The 24,900-nt window shown below is 42.1% G+C and overlaps 1 protein-coding gene across 1 annotated transcript; it reads right to left on the bottom strand.

Annotated features, from left to right (window-relative positions):
* Nucleotides 1-510: 510 nt before the first annotated feature.
* On the bottom strand, nt 511-19,952 carry LOC109867605 (hyaluronan and proteoglycan link protein 3-like). Its single transcript, XM_020456852.2, has 5 exons — nt 19,815-19,952; nt 9,608-9,766; nt 7,548-7,928; nt 1,872-2,174; nt 511-1,681 (listed from the first exon to the last, which is right to left on the bottom strand). The coding sequence occupies exons 2-5, from the start codon at nt 9,732-9,734 to the stop codon at nt 1,404-1,406; spliced, it is 1,089 nt and encodes a 362-aa protein (XP_020312441.1). The 5' UTR covers nt 9,735-9,766; nt 19,815-19,952; the 3' UTR covers nt 511-1,403.
* Between the last annotated feature and the right edge of the window lie 4,948 nt (nt 19,953-24,900).

The following is a 24,900-nucleotide window of genomic DNA, read 5'->3' as shown; positions in this document are numbered from 1 at the left end:
CTGGTTTTGACCGTTGCATGTCCTGACTCTGAGGCCGCCTGCCTGACCAGTCTGCCTGCCCCTGACCCTGACCCTGACGACCTGTATCTTTGCCCCACCTCTAGATTATTGACCTCTGCCTACCCTGACCCTGAGCCTGCCTGCACCGTTGCCCCACCTCTGATTACTGACCCCTGCCTGCCTTGACCTGTCTATTCTTGCCCCTGACCCTGCCTGCCGTCCGGTACTGTTTCCCCACCTCTGGTTTACTGACCCCTGCCTGTCTTGACCTGTCTATTGCCCCTGTTGGATTATTAAACCATTGTTAATTCGACGTTGTCTGCCTCTGGGTCTTACCTTCATACCTGATACTATCTAGTCCTTGGCCTCTGCCTGCCCCTGACCCTGTCTGCCTCTGGGTCTTACCTTCATACCCGATATAAGCATTTTTTGGGGGGAAACCTTGCAGAAAATCTGGTGTTTGTTATATTTCAGTCTTCTGTTATGTATATAAAGTGCAATATTGGGGTGTAAACTCAAACATGATTTTATTCCATTTAATATATATGCCATTTAGTCGACGCTTTTGTCTCAAGAGCCTTACAGTCTTGCGTGAATACATTTTGCGTATGGGTGGCCCCAGGTACTGAACCCACAATCCTGCCGACGCAAGTGATAACGTCAAAGGGAGGACATCATTAATTTGTTCGAAAGGTTATTCATGTCACATAACTTGATTAAAGTCGCATAATATGGATGGAACACTTCAACACCGTGCTCTCTACAAGGGGTGGTCATCAGATACTGTCAAAACACCTTCCATCATGACATGTCTATATACCCCCATCGTCATCAAATGCATCATTCCAATTCCATCCTTATACAAAACAAGAAAAACATTTTAACATAGAAGGATAATCCAAATATCCAGAAATGTGCCTAAAACTATGAATTACATACATTGAACTGAAAGTGCTGCAGGAACAATGAGATAGCTACATACAGTTCAACAAAACACCAAGGGAAAGAGCTTGGTTGGACAACAAAATCACTGGCAAAGCATTATGAGGGCAGCGGGCCTTGCAGTGGTTGAACACCTTCCCTGAGTCTGAAATGTAACGACCCTTTACTGTGACACAAACCTGGCAATACAACACTAAGTTCTGGTTGGCGTCTCAGTGGGGAGTGGCGGTATGACTGATATTATGTACAGTATGAGGAGATGTCGACAGTTCACTAGAACTATAAAGTGGACACTGTGATAGCAGAACTGGCTAATGCTAACTAGCATCCAGGCAAGGGTTGTGTAACAGTGCACCGTTTGTGATGAATGGGGAAGTTGTATGTGCTTTCTGTTGTACTGTAGTTGTGCTCTTTACTATTATTGTCCTCTGGTTTTTGTTGAGTGGAAGTTGAGGGGAGGTTTACCGATTGCAGTAGACACTGTATTTCTGATGCAGAGGGGGGAATCCCAAATTCCGCACCCCCGGTTCTGAAGGGCCGCAGTTAGGGCGGGCCTTTGCAATGGGGTAACGGATGCTCCCATCAGCCAACCAGCCTGCGTCGCAGCGGTCCAATCCCATGAACCGCCAGGCGGCATAGAGCTGGCCCACCTTTGCGATGAGACCGCCGTCTGTGGTGCACGCCGCCACCGCTTCGGTGAAGTTGAGCTTACGGGGACCTTTCAGGAAGTAAACTGTCCCTATGATGGAAAAGAGAGACAGGAGATTCTAGTAAGTTCTGAGCAAGTCGAAGGAGAGGACAGATTAAAACAAGTTGGACAATTCCAATCATTCACATTTCTCCTGTTACACTTATTGTTTGCGTAAGTGTTTTGCATGTGTCTTGTTTCCGAGGCGAGATGTTTCATGGAGAGCGACACGCACACTGACCCTTGGGGGCGGCTGAGAAACAGAAGGCATCAAAGCGGTGGAGGTGGCGGTGGCGTTGTCCATAACTACGGAGACCGGAGGCTAAGTCCACGCCCCCACAGGCCTCCCGCGGCGTGGTGATTGGGTACTGAGCCGTCCCGTCAGCTAACCAGCCGGCGTTGCACCAGTCTAGCCCCTCATCCCAGGCGGCGAAGAGCTGCTCAAAGGTGGCCAGGGTTGAGTCCTGCTCCTCACACGCACGCTGGGCCCCCAGGAAGTTGAAATGGTAGCGTCCCATCTTGGAATGGTAGGGAAATACCACTCCTATAACAGGGATAAAGTGAGACATTTGCTGGAGGGGTTAAAGTGCTATAGGATCCAGCAACTGTACATTTCAGTGACAAATGCCATTCATGACACTCGTAAGGACAATAGGTTGAAGGTCATTTAATTTTTTTTTAAAATTTATTTTACCTTTATTTAACCAGGTAGGCAAGTTGAGAACAAGTTCTCATTTACAATTGCGACCTGGCCAAGATAAAGCAAAGCAGTTCGACAGATAAAACGACACAGAGTTACACATGGAGTAAAAACAAACATACAGTCAATAATGCAGTATAAACAAGTCTATATACAATGTGAGCAAATGAGGTGAGAAGGGAGGTAAAGGCAAAAAAGGCCAAGATGGCAAAGTAAATACAATATAGCAAGTAAAATACTGGAATGGTAGTTTTGCAATGGAAGAATGTGCAAAGTAGAAATAAAAAAATAATGGGGTGCAAAGGAGCAAAATAAATAAATAAATAAAAATTAAATACAGTTGGGAAAGAGGTAGTTGTTTGGGCTAAATTATAGGTGGGCTATGTACAGGTGCAGTAATCTGTGAGCTGCTCTGACAGTTGGTGCTTAAAGCTAGTGAGGGAGATAAGTGTTTCCAGTTTCAGAGATTTTTGTAGTTCGTTCCAGTCATTGGCAGCAGAGAACTGGAAGGAGAGGCGGCCAAAGAAAGAATTGGTTTTGGGGGTGACTAGAGAGATATACCTGCTGGAGCGTGTGCTACAGGTGGGAGATGCTATGGTGACCAGCGAGCTGAGATAAGGGGGGACTTTACCTAGCAGTGTCTTGTAGATGACATGGAGCCAGTGGGTTTGGCGACGAGTATGAAGCGAGGGCCAGCCAACGAGAGCGTACAGGTCGCAATGGTGGGTAGTATATGGGGCTTTGGTGATAAAACGGATTGCACTGTGATAGACTGCATCCAATTTGTTGAGTAGGGTATTGGAGGCTATTTTGTAAATGACATCGCCAAAGTCGAGGATTGGTAGGATGGTCAGTTTTACAAGGGTATGTTTGGCAGCATGAGTGAAGGATGCTTTGTTGCGAAATAGGAAGCCAATTCTAGATTTAACTTTGGATTGGAGATGTTTGATATGGGTCTGGAAGGAGAGTTTACAATCTAACCAGACACCTAAGTATTTGTAGTTGTCCACGTATTCTAAGTCAGAGCCGTCCAGAGTAGTGATGTTGGACAGGCGGGTAGGTGCAGGCAGCGATCGGTTGAAGAGCATGCATTTAGTTTTACTTGCATTCAAGAGCAATTGGAGGCCACGGAAGGAGAGTTGTATGGCATTGAAGCTTGCCTGGAGGGTTGTTAACACAGTGTCCAGAGAAGGGCCGGAAGTATACAGAATGGTGTCGTCTGCGTAGAGGTGGATCAGGGACTCACCAGCAGCAAGAGCGACCTCATTGATGTATACAGAGAAGAGAGTCGGTCCAAGAATTGAACCCTGTGGCACCCCCATAGAGACTGCCAGAGGTCCGGACAGCAGACCCTCCGATTTGACACACTGAACTCTATCAGAGAAGTAGTTGGTGAACCAGGCGAGGCAATCATTTGAGAAACCAAGGCTGTCGAGTCTGCCGATGAGGATATGGTGATTGACAGAGTCGAAAGCCTTGGCCAGATCAATGAATACGGCTGCACAGTAATGTTTCTTATCGATGGCGGTTAAGATATCGTTTAGGACCTTGAGCGTGGCTGAGGTGCACCCATGACCAGCTCTGAAACCAGATTGCATAGCAGAGAAGGTATGGTGAGATTCGAAATGGTCGGTAATCTGTTTGTTGACTTGGCTTTCGAAGACCTTAGAAAGGCACGGTAGGATAGATATAGGTCTGTAGCAGTTTGGGTCAAGAGTGTCCCCCCCTTTGAAGAGGGGGATGACCGCAGCTGCTTTCCAATCTTTGGGAATCTCAGACGACACGAAAGAGAGGTTGAACAGGCTAGTAATAGGGGTGGCAACAATTTCGGCAGATAATTTTAGAAAGAAAGGGTCCAGATTGTCTAGCCCGGCTGATTTGTAGGGGTCCAGATTTTGCAGCTCTTTCAGAACATCAGCTGAATGGATTTGGGAGAAGGAGAAATGGGGAAGGCTTGGGCGAGTTGCTGTTGGGGGTGCAGTGCTGTTGTCCGGGGTAGGAGTAGCCAGGTGGAAAGCATGGCCAGCCGTAGAAAAATGCTTATTGAAATTCTCAATTATGGTGGATTTATCAGTGGTGACAGTGTTTCCTATCTTCAGTGCAGTGGGCAGCTGGGAGGAGGTGTTCTTATTCTCCATGGACTTTACAGTGTCCCAGAACTCTTTTGAGTTAGTGTTGCAGGAAGCAAATTTCTGCTTGAAAAAGCTAGCCTTGGCTTTTCTAACTGCCTGTGTATAATGATTTCTAGCTTCCCTGAACAGCTGCATATCACGGGGGCTGTTCGATGCTAATGCAGATCGCCATAGGATGTTTTTGTGTTGGTTAAGGGCAGTCAGGTCTGGGGAGAACCAAGGGCTATATCTGTTCCTGGTTCTAAATTTCTTAAATGGGGCATGTTTATTTAAGATGGTTAGGAAGGCATTTAAAAAAAATATCCAGGCATCCTCTACTGACGGGATGAGATCAATATCCTTCCAGGATACCCCGGCCAAGTCGATTAGAAAGGCCTGCTCGCAGAAGTGTTTCAGGGAGCGTTTTACAGTGATGAGTGGAGGTCGTTTGACCGCTGACCCATTACGGATGCAGGCAATGAGGCAGTGATCGCTGAGATCTTGGTTGAAGACAGCAGAGGTGTATTTAGAGGGGAAGTTGGTTAGGATGATATCTATGAGGGTGCCCGTGTTCAAGGTTTTGGGGAGGTACCTGGTAGGTTCATTGATTATTTGTGTGAGATTGAGGGCATCAAGTTTAGATTGTAGGATGGCTGGGGTGTTAAGCATGTTCCAGTTTAGGTCGCCTAGCAGCACGAACTCTGAAGATAGATGGGGGGCAATCAGTTCACATATGGTGTCCAGAGCACAGCTGGGGGCAGAGGGTGGTCTATAGCAGGCGGCAACGGTGAGAGACTTGTTTTTAGAGAGGTGGATTTTTAAAAGTAGAAGTTCAAATTGTTTGGGTACAGACCTGGATAGTAGCCTGCAGAGTTCTGTCCTATCTTTGCAGTAGATTGCAACACCGCCCCCTTTGGCAGTTCTATCTTGTCTGAAAATGTTGTAGTTTGGAATTAAAATGTCTGAGTTTTTGGTGGTCTTCCTAAGCCAGGATTCAGACACAGCTAGAACATCCGGGTTGGCAGAGTGTGCTAAAGCAGTGAATAGAACAAACTTAGGGAGGAGGCTTCTAATGTTAACATGCATGAAACCAAGGCTATTACGGTTACAGAAGTCGTCAAAAGAGAGCGCCTGGGGAATAGGAGTGGAGCTAGGCACTGCAGGGCCTGGATTCACCTCTACATCGCCAGAGGAACATAGGAGGAGTAGAATAAGGGTACGGCTAAAAGCTATGAGAATTGGTCGTCTAGAACGTCTGGAACATAGAGTAAAAGGAGATTTCTGGGGGCGATAAAATAGCATCAAGGTATAATGTACAGACAAATGTATGGTAGGATGTGAATATAGTGGAGGTAAACCTAGGTATTGAGTGATGAAGAGAGAGATATTGTCTCTAGAAACATCGTTGAAACCAGGAGATGTCATTGCATGTGTGGGTGGTGGAACTAATAGGTTGGATAAGGTATAGTGAGCAGGACTAGAGGCTCTACAGTGAAATAAGCCAATAAACACTAACAAGAACAGAAATGGACAAGACATATTGACATTAAGGAGAGGCATGCTTAGTCGAGTGATCAAAAGGGTCCGGTGAGTGGAGAGGTTGGTTGGTGATTTAGACAGCTAGCCAGGGCATCGGTAGCAAGCTAGCATAGGATGGAGGTCTGTTGTTAGCTACCTCTTGCGTTCCGTCAGTAGATTAGTGGGGTTCCGTGTGGTAGAGGGGATTAATCCAAATCACACAACAACAACAAAAATAAAAACAATAGATTGTAGTAATAAGTAGACCATCGCTGAAACTAGGGATGTGAACGTTTAAACGTTTCAACAAAATTGGGATCGTTACCGTTTAGAGAAACTAACTAACCTATTATTTAATTTTTTTTAAACACAGTGCAGTTATCACAAAACTACCACTAAAAAGGTTCCGATCATCATCTTAAAGGGAAACAACGAATACCTAATGCAGCAATGCCGTAAGGTTAGGAAGAGATATGCATATTTCAAATGATTTGCCACGGATATAAAGCGCTCCGCACTCCCATCATTGTTAACAGTTGGGAAAATGGCAGAGAGTGAGACAGGGACGCGACAGCAGCGAAGTCCTGTGTGGCAATACTTTGAGAAGTCCAATGAGAAGCTGGTGAAATGCAAACTTTGTGAGGTGGATTTGAGCTACAGTGGAAGTACAGGTGCAATGCTGAACCATCTGAAAAGGGCACCTTGAGACCCAAGTCATTGCTGCCCCCAACAACAGACCTTAGAAATGCTCTTCACACGAAAGAAGTGCAATAAAGGATGGAGTGAAAAAAGTCACAGCACTGATTACAGAAATGATTGCAGTTGATATGCAGCCATTGTCAATGGTAGAGGATGTCCACTTCAATGCCCCGATGGCATATAGATGCCATGTTGAAAAACATTGACGGCCCGGAGGGAGAAATTGTACAATGATTGCTCTGCAAGTACACAGCTCAAGCTCTCAATGTCATACACCCTATACATGGCATTAACAACAAATTGTTGGACGTCTATGAACACGCTGTCATACATCACTGCAATGAGCCATGACGTTGACGAGAAGTGGGATATGAAGTCCCATGTACTGCCTACTGATGCACAGCAGAGAGCCTAAAAACGTAATTAACTACCATCATTGCTGAGTGGGTGAGGGACAGCAGTAAGTGCCGTCTGGTAGCCATGACTGAGGTAGATTGAACTGCATTGCCCCCTAGTGGTCATATGCAGGACCATTATTGTGAATTCACATGTTTTAAAAGATATATACAGTACCAGTCAAACCTACTCATTCAAGGGTTTTTATGTATGTTACAATTCTACATTGTAGAATAATAGTGAAGACATCAAAACTATGAAATAACATATATGGAATCATGTGGTAACCAAAAAAGTGTTAAAAAATTTAAAAATAAAAATATTTCAGATTCTTGTACTGTATATTATAATTTAAATGTTTAAACTATTAAAAAATGTCTGTTTAAATGTTAAGAACATTTTAACATTCGTCACATCCCTCGATTGAACGGAGTGAACCCTGTGTTCTGTTGTGTAGAGCTGAGGGAGCTGACAGACAGACAGAAACACACACCTCGCAGCTCCAGCTCCACCGTCACGCTCTCGTCTTCTAGCCCGTCGATGATCTCACAGCGGTAGCGGCCCGTGTCGTTCTGGTGCAGCTCGTTGATCACCAAGGACATGTCCCCCGGTGCCGCCCGATGCAGGCGCACACGCCCCTGGAAGCTGCCGTAGCTACGGTGACGGTTGCCCATGGCGACCATTACGTCTGTTTCGTGGGCGGTCTTACCCGCACCGTTGGCGGGTAGCCAAGACCATTTGACCCGGGTCCGGCGGGGGCCGTTGATCTCGGGCTCGTAGCGGTAGTGACAGGGCAGGGTGATGTTACTGCCCCTGGCTGCTGACACCGAGGGCTGGGTGGACTCCACGTGGAGACGCACCCTCTTAATGTAGACTGGAGAAGAAACAGACAAGGACAGGACACAGGATAGATAAGAGTTATGCAGTAGAGTAGATACTGGATAGGAGCCAGGAACTTTTCCTGACCATGTGATCAAACCAGAGCCCCTGTATTAAGAAAGAACCTGGGTCTTCAGTGTACAGGGCCTTGCAAAAGTATTCACCCCCATTGGTGTTTTTCCTATTTTGTTGCATTACAACCTGTAATTTAAATGGATTTTTATTTGGATTCCATGTAATGGACAAAATAGTTCAAAAATAGTTCAAATTGGTGAAGTGAAGAAAAAAGTTTGAAAAAAATAAATAATAAACATTTATAAAAAAGTGGTGAGTGCATATGTATTCACCCCCTTTGCTATGAAGCCCCTAAATAAGATCTGGTGCAACCAATTATCTTCAGAGATCCTCACTGAACATCTGGAGAGAGTTTGCTGCACTGAAAGTAAAGGGGCTGAATAATTTTGCACGCCCAATTTTTAAGTTTTTGATTTGTTAAAAAGTTTGAAATATCCAATAAATGTCGTTCCACTTCATGATTGTGTCCCACTTGTTGTTGATTCTTCACTAAAAAATACAGTTTTATATCTTTATGTTTGAAGCCTGAAATGTGGCAAAAGGTCGCAAAGTTCAAGGGGGCCGAATACTTTCGCAAGGCACTGTATACACCGGTTCTGAAAAGCCCCAGAGTCAGCAACACCACTAAGCAAGGGACACCACTAAGCAAGGGGCACCACTAAGCAAGGGGCACCACCAAGCAAGGGGCACCACTAAGCAAGGGGCACCACTAAGCAAGGGGCACCATGAAGACCAAGGAGCTATTCAAACAGTTCAGGGACAACGTTGTGGAGAAGTACAGGATCAGGGTTGGGTTATAAAAAAATATCCCAAACTTTGAACGTCCCACGGACCACGGCAGTTTTGCCTTGAAGAATGGGCAAAAAATCCCAGTGGCTAGATGTGCCAAGCTTATAGAGACATACCCCAAGAGACTTACAGCTGTAATTGCTGCAAAAGGTGACTCTACAAAGTATTGACTTGGGGGGTGAATAGTTATGCATGCTCAAGTTGTCTTATTTCTTGTTTGTTTCACCCCACAAAATGTTTTTGCATCTTCAAAGTGGTAGACATGTTGTGTAAATCAAATCATACAAACCCCCCCAAAAATCTATTTTAATTCCAGGTTGTAAGGCAATAAAATAGGAAAAATGCAAAGGGGGGTGAATACTTTCACAAGCCACTGTACTTGGGTCTTCCCATGTAATCAGACCCTTTTTGGAACTCTTGGGAATGGTGTGTCTATAAAATCTAACCTGCTCTCAGTTTTGCATGTGTACTGACAAAACATACTGTGTAGCACATATTGTATAAATGAATACCACTCTAGATGGTGTGTTGTCTGCTACAACTTAGGCATGGTCAGGCTTGTCACACGCAATGGGATGGTCTTTGATCCTATATATGAAGAGGCTCCACTTAAGATCATTATACCCTTTTAACATTATCGTGCCAATCCAAAACAAACTGTGCTAAAACTGGTATTTTCTTTTCACATTCTCTTTTCCAGCAGTTTCAGAAAATGTTGGTGGATGTATCGTCAGGTCAGCCCAGTACAGCTTGGCTCAGATTAGTGTGAACAGGTTATTTGTGTATTTATGAAAATACTGTATTACATACTCTCTCCGTTGCCATCGCCGTCCATAACGTCATGGTAGAAGAAGCCGTTGTTGTATACGGGGAAGGCGTGGTTGGAGACCAGGAGGTACATCCAGACGACCAATAGGGGGTGTAGGGGGCTCAACATCCTTACAGCGGAACACTGGGATCTGACTTCCTCTGCAAGGGATTCATGTCAGGACATGTTTTAATGGTGAAATGACTCAACATGGACTAGATGGTCCAACATGGTACATTCCACTCAATTGTCCCCTATCTTATCAAAGCCATAACCGTGGGAAGTAGTTTGGGGGGGGGGGGGGCTGCTGCGGCATCAGTTCAGCTAAACATAGGGTGTGGCAAAGTGGGGTGTGTGGAGACACCCACCAGATGAAGCTCATTTTACTGTACGTCTACACCATTTCCAAACGTCCAAATGCTATTTGGAGAACAGCAAAACCAAACATGTCCCCCGGACGTTATCATCTCAATATTAGGTTTAAAGGTTTGTGGGATGGTGTGTGTATGATGTACTACTCAACCTCATCAGACATAGGTTACCTTGACTAATTACGCCTATTTGTGGGAACAGTGCACCATGAAATAGAACACACTATCAAGGCCGACTCCAAATACCGACATCAATGTGAAATACCGACTCCAAATACCGACATCAATGTGAAATACCGACTCCAAATACCGACATCAATGTGATATACCGACTCCAAATACCGACATCAATGTGATATACCGACTCCAAATACCGACATCAATGTGAAATACCGACTCCAAATACCGACATCAATGTGATATACCGACTCCAAATACCGACATCAATGTGATATACCGACTCCAAATACCGACATCAATGTGATATACCGACTCCAAATACCGACATCAATGTGATATACCGACTCCAAATACCGACATCAATGTGATATACCGACTCCAAATACCGACATCAATGTGATATACCGACTCCAAATACTGACATCAATGTGATATACCGACTCCAAATACTGACATCAATGTGAAATACCGACATCAATGTGATATACCGACTCCAAATACTGACATCAATGTGAAATACTGACATCAATGTGAAATACCGACATCAATGTGAAATACCGACTCCAAATACCGACATCAATGTGAAATACCGACTCCAAATACCGACATCAATGTGAAATACCGACTCCAAATACCGACATCAATGTGAAATACTGACATCAATGTGAAATACTGACATCAATGTGAAATACCGACATCAATGTGAAATACCGACATCAATGTGATATACCGACTCCAAATACCGACATCAATGTGAAATACTGACATCAATGTGAAATACTGACATCAATGTGAAATACCGACATCAATGTGAAATACTGACATCAATGTGAAATACTGACATCAATGTGAAATACCGACATCAATGTGAAATACTGACATCAATGTGAAATACTGACATCAATGTGAAATACCGACATCAATGTGAAATACTGACATCAATGTGAAATACCGACATCAATGTGAAATACCGACATCAATGTGAAATACCGACATCAATGTGAAATACCGACATCAATGTGAAATACCGACTCCAAATACCGACATCAATGTGAAATACCGACATCAATGTGAAATACCGACATCAATGTGAAATACTGACATCAATGTGATATACCGACATCAATGTGAAATACCGACATCAATGTGAAATACTGACATCAATGTGAAATACCGACATCAATGTGAAATACCGACATCAATGTGAAATACCCGACATCAATGTGAAATACCGACATCAATGTGAAATACCGACATCAATGTGAAATACCGACATCAATGTGAAATACCGACATCAATGTGAAATACCGACATCAATGTGAAATACCAACATCAATGTGAAATACCAACATCAATATGAAATACCAACATCAATGTGAAATACCAACATCAATGTGAAATACCAACATCAATATGAAATACCGACATCAATGTGAAATACCGACATCAATGTGAAATACCGACATCAATGTGAAATACCGACATCAATGTGAAATACCGACATCAATGTGAAATACCGACATCAATGTGAAATACCGACATCAATGTGAAATACCGACATCAATGTGAAATACTGACATCAATGTGAAATACCGACATCAATGTGAAATACCGACATCAATGTGAAATACCAGCATCAATGTGAAATACCAACATCAATGTGAAATACCGACATCAATGTGAAATACCGACATCAATGTGAAATACCAACATCAATGTGAAATACCAACATCAATGTGAAATACCGACATCAATGTGAAAGTAAACGGATCATAAAACAGCTGACTGTGAATGCAAACTATGCCAGATAAATCCGACACATGCATTGAAATAAAAGCCATACACCAAAGGAATTATTTAAGCCTACATTTGACAAAATCAATTAGCCCGCTAGAATTAGGCTATTCTACAGAACACGTGTTTGGTTCAATCTTGATCAATCTTCCTTTCTTTCCTATCCACCCCCAATGACAATCCTATTTTCTCCATCAATATGAAAATAGCCTTTGCACATGCCTGTCTCACTCTGCACACCAGTGCTAGTCAGTGCTTATTATTGACCTCCAGGGGACCCACAACCAATGGTCCCTCAAAAAAAAATTGGGCACTGAGCAAATTTCAGGTCTGCTGAGCGTAAACTTGAACATTGTGAAAATTCTGTGCAACTTCCAGCACGTGTTTACTGTGAACACTGAGGCTGTATCCGCTTTAAGTTACAGGTTTACTGTGAACACTGAGGCTGTATCCGCTTTAAGTTACAGGTTTACTGTGAACACTGAGGCTGTACCCACTTTAAGTTACAGGTTTACTGTGAACACTGAGGCTGTACCCACTTTAAGTTACAGGTTTACTGTGAACACTGAGGCTGTACCCTCTTTAAGTTACAGGTTTACTGTGAACACTGAGGCTGTACCCTCTTTAAGTTACAGTTTTACTGTGAACACTGAGGCTGTACCCACTTTAAGTTACAGGTTTACTGTGAACACTGAGGCTGTACCCTCTTTAAGTTACAGTTTTACTGTGAACACTGAGGCTGTACCCACTTTAAGTTACAGTTTTACTGTGAACACTGAGGCTGTACCCACTTTAAGTTACAGGTTTACTGTGAACACTGAGGCTGTACCCTCTTTAAGTTACAGTTTTACTGTGAACACTGAGGCTGTACCCACTTTAAGTTACAGTTTTACTGTGAACACTGAGGCTGTACCCTCTTTAAGTTACAGTTTTACTGTGAACACTGAGGCTGTATCCGCTTTAAGTTACAGGTTTACTGTGAACACTGAGGCTGTACCCACTTTAAGTTACAGGTTTACTGTGAACACTGAGGCTGTACCCTCTTTAAGTTACAGTTTTACTGTGAACACTGAGGCTGTATCCACTTTAAGTTACAGCTTTAACAGTGGCCATGTAGGCTACTGTGGCTATTTGATTATAATGTAGGCCTACCAGAGTGGCCTACGGTAAAAAACAATGGAGAAAATGCATCCCATAGCATTATAACATGGAAATAGCTGTTCTATCATCCAGAAAACAGTAGCAGCCAATGTGTGGTGTTAAATGTAGGCCTACATTCCATGAGACTTTTGGAGAAAAAAAAACATGCAGGGCTTGACATTAACCTGTTTATCTCAAAATACAAAACTGTCCCTTTAAGACAAAAAAAAGCTCTTTATCTGACTCACTTTTCAAAGATGTCTACAAACGTATATGTTATGTCCTCTTCTCTTGAAGCAATCACTTCTATTGCTGACTACAAATGATCTATAACTGGGCTACTAACTCACCAACTAGCAAAGGATATGAACAAAATGTGCACATGTGGCTACATGCAGCTCCCGCTTTGTTCTCAAAACAAGCGCATCTACTCACGACCGCTCATGCTGTAAACATGATCAACCGGTTGGTGACCACTGCGCTAGAAAGTTGAATGAAGTTCAATCTTGTGTTTCTCTCTGGGGGATGATATTTCTGCGCGGCAGTCTCGGGCTACTGTGGCGCAGCCTAAAGGGAACATTGACCTCAGCCCAATTATTATTATGATTATTATTTCTGGCGGCAAGTGGGGAGGCCCCCAACCAAAACCCAAAGGCATAAACCATGGCTAAATGTGTAGAATAGCAGAACATTTGCTTAAAAAATAACTTTATTACATTTCAGTTTTTTTTTTGCACAGTTGTACTAAGGACAAATAAGGTGCAATGAATACAAATAAACTGAAATACAGGCTATAATTGTTCAGTCAGTGTTTTGTCCAGCAGCTAATGCTGTGTTAACGTGCTATCAGAGTTATCGGACCGGGAAGTTTCACTTGAATGACTCTCCAAATCGGAATTACAAGGGGTCACCGAGAAAATGTTGTTGTCCGAGTTGCCGAGTTTCACCAACAGATGACAACAAGTCGGTTTTTGACAAATACAATATGGGTAATGTAGCTAGTTTTACCATATTGTCAATGTTAAGCAAGCTAGCTAACTTTACTATAAGCAACTTTTGTTAGCTTATCAAACTAGTTCAAATCTTATTGGTTGAATATTGTTCCGACCAAAAAGCACATGAATGAAACAAAGTTGTATTTCCAACATCCAAAATAAGAAGTAGGAAGCTCCGAGAAGCACGTGACAAATTTGAGGGGAATTGTGGACGTTGTGAGGTACCAAATTTTACACACAGCTAGAACAAGTCCTTAGCAACAGTGCCATCGCACAGTTTTAAAACCCATGCAGTCTTTTTATTTGTAATATATCCTTGAACGTCTAATCAATCATTGTGTGTGTTTATTTATTGAATATAACCCCAAAATATATTTTTAATAATTGATATCCCTGGGCCTCCTTGCTCAGGCCGACAGTGTGGGCGTGGGGATACAAATTAGATTTTATATTTACATATACAGCACTGATTGGCTGATTGAAGTCTAAAACCCACCACCTTACCCCTTAGGAAAAAAACAAAGTCACATGGTTTTCAACCTGTCAGTTGGAGCTGGAGTTGAACCCTGAAAGCAGCGAACTTCCACAGGTGTGTAGACTTTTGTCATCAAAATACATCATGCATCCTAATTTGCTATATATTTTTTTTTACTGTTTTCAATAGGTCACCAGAAGATGCAGACAGGTCCCAGAACAGCCTGTTTGCAGGGTGGATCATTCTGGCCTATACCCTGTCTACTGTCTATTCATTGCAGTAAACCATGATTATCTACAGGGCATACTATAGGCCGCTGCAATTTTAGCTAGTTAACATTAGCATTGCTAGCTATTTGGACGAACTTGGCTAGCTAATAGCAACATAGTCATCTTTCTAAAAAATAAATTTGACATAATGATGGCATAGTTGTTTTCTTAAATGATAATGCCCTCGAAGCCAATATATCCCCCAAACACCGGCTTCGAGGGCATTATCTATTTTATACAACGGGTTACCAACAGATTCAAATAATGATTGAAAATTTCAGTAAAAACTTTATTTTGATGAATTTACTCATACTATTTCATCCTTCCACGAGATATAGTCCAAACACAAATCTAGGGTTGCTAACCAAGGTGGCTGGTCGTTCATTCTGTAGATTAGGTTGCCAGAGACGTGACCCAGTTGTGAAGTCTTTTTCTCCTAAATATATGGACACAGCCCAGTCGTTGGTTCTAAATATTCCGTTGCCATGATGGCTGGCAAAGTTCTCATCTCTAGCTTGCTAGCTAGTCAACTTTGGCTAACACAGTCACATCAAACACTGCAGCCAGAATAAGAGCAAAGTAGCCGCATTTGCGTTTGTTTAAGCTGTTTTCTATTGACATTTTATTTTTTGGTATACATATATAAGAATCAGCTAATGATGTGACATTTCACCTGGCTTGTTTCCAAGCCACAGTTTGCATTGAGTAAAGGTGAACTTTTAGTCGGACATCAGTCTTCAAAATAACATTCAAAATGAAACATGTGACCCATGAATTGCATGTTATTTACTTTAAATAATATATAGATGAATAACTGTCTCTAGACCAGGGTTTCCCTAACTCGGTCCTTGGAACCAACAGGGGGCCCGTTTTGGTCTTTGCCCTAGCACTGGACAACTGATTCAACTAATCATCAAGCTTTGATCATTTGAATCAGCTGTGTAGTGTTAGGGCAAAAACCAAAACGTGCAACACTTGGGGCCCCTAGGGCCGAGTTTGGGAAAAGACTGCTCAAGACACTCAAGACACTACTGCCACTGCCGGGTGACAGATGGGTGGATGGAGGATCAAGCTGCTGGTAAATCCACATGTGTATCTATACATAGCCTGATTTGTAATGCAGTCCAATGCGAAGTGTGCTCATATGCCCATGGATTGAATTTCTCTGACCAAATCAGACAACGTTATTGTTGGATGGAAAACAATGCAAAGAAACATTTGCTGCCTTGCAGCCAGCTACTGCATAATTGATCTTGCTTTTTCTCATTGCTTTAAAGTGAGAAATGTTTGGTCTTTGGTATCTTAACTCTGCATGCTGCAAACAATGAGGGGCCAGCAGCAATGTAGGAGGATATTTAAGCAATAAGGCCCGAGGGGGTATGGTACATGGCCAATATACCATGGCTAAGGGCTGTTCTTATGCACTACGCAACGCAGAGTGCCTGGACACAGCTCTTAGCCGTGGTATATTGGCCATATACCACAAACCTCTGAGTTTCCTTATTGCTATTATAAACTGATTACTAACAGAAATAGACATAAATAAATACAAACATACCCATTATATATGGTCTCTTCCAGCCAATCAGCATTCAGGGCTTGAACAACCCGGTTTATAAATGCAAATAACAGATCTATTGTCATTCAAGGCATTTCTTTCAAACAGCTCTTATATAAAAAGGGTATTATCATCATTTTCACAATTTCAGTGTTATTTCAACTTTATAGTGTGGAAATCTCATCAAAATGTAAATCACATTTTAACTGCACTGCCCTTCTGTATTGTCGGTTAAGGACTTGTAAGTAAGTAATTCACGTTGTATACAGCGCATGTGACAAATAAAATGTGATTTGATTTGAATATTACCCCGAACTGGTTGCCAACCATCCCCATGGGGCCATATTGGACAGGATTCACATGGCCATATCTCCATAAATAAAATGTGATTTGAATATTACCCCGAACTGGTTGCCAACCATCCCCATGGGGCCATATTGGATAGGATTCACATGGCCATATCTCCATAAATAATTGGTACATAAGGCCCAATAATGACTTAAAGGGTTAGAGAACACAAGAAAATGACATTCTAGGTGACTACCTCATGAAACTGGTTGAGAGAATGCCAAGAGTGTGAAAAGATGTCATCATGGCAAAGGGTGGCTACTTTGAAGAATCTAAAATATATTTTGATTTGTTTGAACACTTTTTTTGTTACTACAAGATTCCATATGTGTTATTTCATAGTTCTGATGTCTTCACTATTATTCTACAACATATAAAATAGTAAAAATAAAGAAAAACCCTTGAATGAGTAGGTGTGTCCAAACTTTTGACTGGTACTGTATATTTCCCACAATTTTTTGCCTGTTTTGCATGTTATTTTGGCATGAAGTCCTTTTTTTCTCTCTATTGTGTTATTGACTGTATGTTTGTTTATTCCATGTGTAACTCTGTGTTGTTGTTTGTGTCGCACTGCTTTGCTTTATCTTGGCCAGGTCACAGTTGTAAATGAGATCTTGTTCTCAACTAGCCTGCCTGGTTAAATAAATAAAAAATAAAAAAAATGTTGGTTTAAAAACAATGTAAAACATTTAATTCATTGAGTTAATAAAGCCGCATACAAACATGGTCTCATGGTCTTGCTTTGCACCGTGAGTGGCTCAGTGTTCTGTCACTCATGGAGACACTATGTCACTGCAAAATCGACATGTAGAGATTGAAAAATTCAAGCCCCTAGGGTGCTGCTATAGAGTTACATTAGAAGTGCCCATACAAGATTGCTCAAGGTCATTGACCACAGATAAAATTATGTAAAATCAGGTTATATCTACCGTAGCTTTGATTGGACTGATCATGTCAACATCATAATTTCAAAATCTTAGCTAGCAAGCTAGCAGTCATCATCATGAATCAAGTCGACAACCTACTGGCAAATCCTTTTCAATTCTTGTTATGGGAATGGAAATTATAGATAAAACGTATCAGTGCTCATCGGCCTTTGGACATAAACATTACACAACAAGTTGGCAATCACTAGCCTGCTATTCAGTGGAGTGGGTGTGTGGTCCAAGTCTGGGTTTTAAGGGTCTCTTTTCCAAGCTTAAAAGGATAAACATTCAACACCATGGACCATAAAATGTTGAATACATTGGCCATGCTGTCAATCCAGCATAACGTCTGCCACATTCAAAACAACTGAAAAATCTCAGACTTCCAGTTCAAGACAACTGGAAACTCAGAATAAACCGAGCTCTGACTGGGAAAATATGTTTTGAACGGTCATCAAACTCAGAATAACAGGTCGGGAATTTAGGCCTCTTTCTAGAGCTCTGACCTGAAGATCACTGACGTCATGATTCGACCTTGTTTTTTTTCCAAAGTCCCAGTTGTCTTGAAAGCACCATAAATCCGGAGACTGCCAGACTTGGATGACAAAGTTTGATGACAAAATTTGCCCATGAAGGACCGCCACCCCACCTTCCTGTCCAAGTGAGCATAGCACAACAAGGAGTCCAAAAATGTATTGTATGCTGCTACATAGATGATGTAAGGGAGATATGTACATTGTAGCTAAGAAAGTAATACTAAGTGTATGTTGTGTAGTAAGCTGATAGTAGCCCATGTGCTTCACCCTAATAATCTGGTTCCTTTCCCCCTCATAATTTAGCCTACTGTTCTGACTTGGTGGTGCACATGTAACCTATAGCCTGTTTTAGATAAATGTAATCATCAAATATTGGAAGACCTTTCATTGTCTGCATATATGCCCCCTTTATTTATCCCACGGTTCTGACTTGGTGTACAGGGAGAATGCTGTAAGAATGGCCCATGTTCTGAATTCTGCTCTGTACATTTCAAAAGTGCTAAACAAATAGTTATATTGACTACGTCCGTCCTAGCTCGCTCATTAATGTCTCATTCGAAATTACAGATGGACTCTTATGCGCTCGTTGTCCCCTTATGCCATAGTTTGTACATCTCAATTGTCAGTAGAAACCACATTTGTTTAATCAAGTCAGCCATATCAGCTCAGATTTTTTTAAATGTAGTAAATGCAGCTGAATGAACTGTTTCGCTGCCAGACAAGGCTCTGCTAGTAGCCAGGTGTAGGTAGCAGTGGTAAAGATTCACTCTTGGCCACACCTAATCTTAATGAGCGCTTGTTTCCTTTGAAATGGGGTCTGTTTGAATAGTCTCAAATTAGCTGCTTTGTATAAGTAAAAAAACACATGGCATGCTAGCTCCACCATGGTGACGCAGTGGAATAATTCAATGAATAGACAACAGAAGATCATGGGTTTGAATCTCATTGACACCTTGCCACAATAAAAAAAAAAAAAATGTTTGCATTATTAAAACCGAAGAAAATTTATTTCCATGTGTCCTATCTGTGTTTGGAGTTCAATATATGTAATAAGCTAGTAGTGTTATTAAAAGTATAATTGAAACATTCAGTGAAAGTTAAGGAAGTTCTAAAAAATAATCTCCAAATAACCTTTACATTTCGTTCAAAACATTATCATTTAGAGAATGTTGTCAGAACGTTATTTAATTACGTTCAAATATCCTATAATTTCTATTCTCAGAAAGTCAATAAAATCCTCCCAGGAAAACTTTCAAGGAACCTTTCTCAGAACCTCTCTGCAACCCCCCAAAAATATATGTTCACAGAACAGACGATATGTTTCCTTGTGTTACTTTTTTTTTTTAATCAGTTTTACCAGTTTTTACCAAGCGTATGGTTTCTTTACCAGAACCAATGGGAAATCAAAAACTTACTTTCCCGTAGCTTAGTTGTCTTATTCTCTCTAACAAGTATTTATTATCTAATTGTCCATCTAATTTTATTGGTTATCACTTTCAAGTTGTGGTGGCAAAGTAGGCTAATTTAAAGCTATACATTATTCAAGTATCTATTTGGCACCACTCAAAATATTTTAGTTTAACTCGAATTAAGGTTGTAAAAAGAAGACTTACTTACAGATTGTAAAGATGTACGTTGTTCTCCGGCCAGAAAATGGACAACGTCGTGTCAATTAATGTTCCCCTGATGTTACTTTGTGAGACAGTTACGCTGTCTGTCGGGGCAATTCATCCCATTGCGATTTTCAGGGAGAACACGAGTTGCGACGCATTGAGAGGAGAGTGACCTCATCGATCGCAACAACAACAACAACAACGGGCATAAGAGCTGCATTACGTTTACTATTGCATTACATAGGGATATATCACAACAATGTACTTATTGATATTTTCAATATTCCCTTTACTAGCCCACCATCATTTACAGGTTCATTTTATGCCATTTTTAATCCAATAATTAATAAATCAATCAAATGTATTTTACATGGCCTTTTTACATCAGCAGTTGTCAAAGTGTTTTACAGATATCCAGCCTAAAACCCCAAAGAGCAGACACGCATCCAAGAGTTTATGGTTTTCCCATTTCCCATATTCTTTTTAAACACCTGGGCAACCTCAATGAGGATATGTTTCTCATGACTGAGCCACATACTTTAATGTTCATATGAAATATGAAATATGTAAATCCCTTGAAATTAACCAAGTTTGTTTTATCAGTTTGAAACAATATGCCTATGCCACAAATCATTTCCTAAATGAATTAACTCAACTTCCAGAGTAGAATAAATAGATTTTAGGCCTATGCAAATCCTGACAAATATGAATGAGCGATCTGTATTCACATGTTCAAGATTCTCAATGAGGCTTTGGTTTATGGGTATTCTCTCTGAAAATGAAGTAGTTAGCTAAATCCTGTATGTGAAGCATATTCTTTGACTCATGTTTTGCCTCGACCTTGAATGGCACTGTCAATATTGTCACGTGGGCTCATATTTCTGTGGAAGGCTGAAATAATACCAGCAGTGGTGGAAAACAGAGACAATTCCAGTTCTCCTCAGAAACCTCTGAAATGTGTTTTCCACTGTAAATAGCTGAGCGAAGTACAGAAGTTATCATAACGCAGATGTGAGATGTTTTCATACTTTCCTACACATGCTAAGCCCATAGGGAGCTAGAGGGTGTATACTACCTCTACACATGCTAAGCCCATAGGGAGCTAGAGGGTGTATACTACCTCTACACATGCTAAGCCCATAGGGAGCTAGAGGGTGTATACTACCTCTACACATGCTAAGCCCATAGGGAGCTAGAGGGTGTATACTACCTCTACACATGCACATACACACATAAAACCTATGCACACGCACCCACACACCCCTCTGTCACCCCACCTCAAGTTCAAGAGCGAGACCCCTACACACGCTATGGTCTTCCCCCAATGCTTCCTATGGGTGGAGCCCTGTCTACATCCAGCTAATATTTTAGTGTCACTGGTGCCTGTTCTTCAACCGCCTCAGTAGTGATGTCACATAATGTATTTAGTCACTCGTTATAGTCACATGCACACACATAATAGAAACACTAAACACAGCTACCGAGGGAAGGAGGGAAAAGCCAGTAGGATGTCAGATTACAATCAACTCCCCCTCTCTCCCCATGGACAACCCATTCTCATCCTAGACTCCACCACAAACATGCACACACATGCGCACACACACAGAGAGGCATGTAGCCAAGCACAACCCATCCTACACCCTCACCACAACCACCCATCTGCCTCGCTCTGCTTAACACCCACAGCCCTCCGGCTCTGTGCTGGCCTGGGGGACACCCATTTCACTTTGCCAATCTCACTGACACACAGCCATTACACTGGTGTGTTTGAAGAGCCCCAGTCGCTGGTCTTCCCAAAGCCCAGATGAAAGCCTCTGCCTGGGGCTCCGAATACCAGGGCACTATGTACTGCAGGGCTGACTGGATCCAGGGGTATAATTTCTACTGTCAACAGGGAAGCCCGTTTGTGTTGGATGAGACACTTCCCTCCACACAAACACACAGAGTCAGACACGGACACAAACACATGAAAGGAGACCAAATGTGTGGTTTGTTTGACTAAATAACACATAAGTAGCTCTGCGGCCACTTTTGTTGACACTCAGAGGAGACACTCACAGACCGCAGGGTTCGTCACAAAGGATGTGTGTGGGAGTGTTGAGTTGGGATGTATTTACAAAGTTAGATGATTATAGGACAGAGACGGGACATAACGGTGAGAAAGCCAATGCTCAAGCATAAAGACATGAAGATAAAATAATTCGCTGGATTTCTTACAACTTGCCTAAGTATAGTGAATAGAATGAGTCATTTCTTAGAGGATTGTCTTCAGCAATCACATGTTTCAGAGGCACCATTTTGAGTCCTTTACACCATTACTTCCTCAAAAAAACGTATCGTGATATGACGGGAAAGGAAACTTAAGCTGAGACCTACTTTCCTTGCATTTCTCAAATTTCCTAGGATGACTTGTGCACATGGTTATGGATGATTATTCAATGAAAGTACACGTATCGCAACTCTCTACATGAACTCAGCAACAAAAAGAAATGGCCCTTTTTCGGGACCCTGTCTTTCAAAGATAACTCGTAAAAATCCAAATCACGTCACAGATCTTCATTGTAAAGGGCTTAAACACTGTTTCCCTTGCTTGTTCAATGAACCATAAACAATTAATGAACATGCACCTGTGGAACAGTTAAGACACTAACAGCTTACAGACAATAGGCAATTAAAGTCACAGTTATGAAAACGTAGGACACTAAAGGGGCCTTTCTACTGACTCTGAAAAACACCCAAAGAAAGATGCCCAGGGTCAATGCTCATCTGCGTGAACGTGCATTAGGCATGGTGCAAGGAGGCATGAGGACTGCAGATTTGGGAAATACATTGCAATGTGTGAGACACCTAAGACAGTGCTACAGGGAGACAGGATGGACAGCTGATTGTCCTCGCAGTGGCAGACCACTTGTAACAACACCTGCACAGGATCGATACATCCGAACATCACACCTGCGGGACAGGTACAGGATGGCAACAACAACTGCCCGAGTTACACCAGGAACACACAATGCCTCCATCAGTCCATCAGTGCTCAGTGCTCTTCACTGACGAGTTGCGTTTTTGTCTCACAAGGGGTGATTGTCAGATTCGTGTTTATTGTCGAAGTAATGAGTGTTACACCGAGGCCTGTGCTCTGCTAATTAATTACTTAAAAATCATACATGATTTTCTGGATTTTTGTTTTAGATTCCGTCTCTCACAGTTGAAGTGTACCTATGATAAAAATTACAGACCTCTACATGCTTTGCAAGTAGGAAAACCTGCAAAATCGGCAGTGTATCAAATACTTGTTCTCCCCACTGTATATGATAATCACATGTGGTACATAAAGATCTACTCACAGCAATGTTTTTTTAAACCTCTACCTGGAAAAATATGGAAATAAAATAGTCAACATTTTTGAGACAAAAATACGTGCTTTGGTGGCAGGTTTTCATCAAGGATCTCTCTGTACTTTGCTCCGTTCATCTTTCCCAGTCCCTGCCGCTTAAAAACATCCTCACAGCATGATGCTGCCACCACCACGCTTCACCGTAGGGATGGTGCCAGGTTTCCTCCAGACGTGACACTTGGCACTCAGACCAAAGAGTTCAATCTTGGTTTCATCAGAACAGAGAATCTTGTTTCTCATAGTCCTTTAGGGGTATTTTGGCAAACTCCAAGCAGGCTATGATGTGCCTTTTACTGAGGAGCGGCTTCTGTCTGCCCACTCTACCATAAAGGCATGATTTGTATTTGTATTTATTATGGATCCCCATTAGCTGCTGCCAAAGCAGCAGCTACTCTTCCTGGGGTCCATCAAAATTAAGGCAGTTTATACCATTTTAAAAACAGTACAATACATTCACAGATTTCACAACACACCGTGTGCACTCAGGCTCCTACTCCACCACTACCACATATCTACAGTACTAAATCCTTGTGTATGTATAGTGTGTATGTTATCGTGTGTGTATATGCGTGTGTCTGTGCCAATGTTTGTGTTGCTTCACAGTCCTAGCTGTTCCATAAGGTGTTTTTTATCTGTTCTTTAAATCTAATTTTACTGCTTGTGTCAGTTACTTGATGTGGAATAGAGTTCCATGTAGTCAAGGGTCTATGTAGTACTGTGTGCCTCCCATAGTCTGTTCTGGACTTGGGGCCTGTGAAGAAACCTCTTGTGGCATGTCTTGTGGTGTATGCATGGGTGTCCGAGCTGTATGCTAGTAGTTTAGACACACAGCTCGGTGCATTCAATATGTCAATACCGCTCATAAATACAAGTAGTGACAAAGTCAATCTCTCCTCCACTCTCAGCCAGGAGAGATTGACATGCATATTATTAATATTAGTTCTGTGTGTACATCCAACGGCCAGCCGTGCTGCCCTGTTCTGAGCCAATTGCAATTTTCCTAAGTCCTTTTTTGTGGCACCTGATCACACGACTGAACAGTAGTCAAGGTGCGACAAAACTAGGGCCTGTAGGACCTGCCTTGTTGACAGTGTTGTTAAGAAGGTAGAAACTAGGGCCTGTAGGACCTGCCTTGTTGATAGTGTTGTTAAGAAGGTAGAAACTAGGGCCTGTAGGAACTGCCTTGTTGATAGTGTTGTTAAGAAGGTAGAAACTAGGGCCTGTAGGACCTGCCTTGTTGATAGTGTTGTTAAGAAGGTAGAAACTAGGGCCTGTAGGACCTGCCTTGTTGATAGTGTTGTTAAGAAGGTAGAAACTAGGGCCTGTAGGAACTGCCTTGTTGATAGTGTTGTTAAGAAGGTAGAAACTAGGGCCTGTAGGAACTGCCTTGTTGATAGTGTTGTTAAGAAGGTAGAAACTAGGGCCTGTAGGACCTGCCTTGTTGATAGTGTTGTTAAGAAGGTAGAAACTAGGGCCTGTAGGACCTGCCTTGTTGATAGAGTTGTTAAGAAGGTAGAAACTAGGGCCTGTAGGACCTGCCTTGTTGATAGAGTTGTTAAGAAGGTAGAAACTAGGGCCTGTAGGAACTGCCTTGTTGATAGTGTTGTTAAGAAGGTAGAAACTAGGGCCTGTAGGAACTGCCTTGTTGATAGTGTTGTTAAGAAGGTAGACACTAGGGCCTGTAGGACCTGCCTTG

Source organism: Oncorhynchus kisutch, linkage group LG22, assembly GCF_002021735.2.
Source record: "Oncorhynchus kisutch isolate 150728-3 linkage group LG22, Okis_V2, whole genome shotgun sequence".
NCBI classification, from domain to species: Eukaryota; Metazoa; Chordata; class Actinopteri; order Salmoniformes; family Salmonidae; genus Oncorhynchus; species Oncorhynchus kisutch.
Note: the sequence above shows the minus strand (reverse complement) of the source record. Positions and strands in the feature narration are given on the sequence as shown.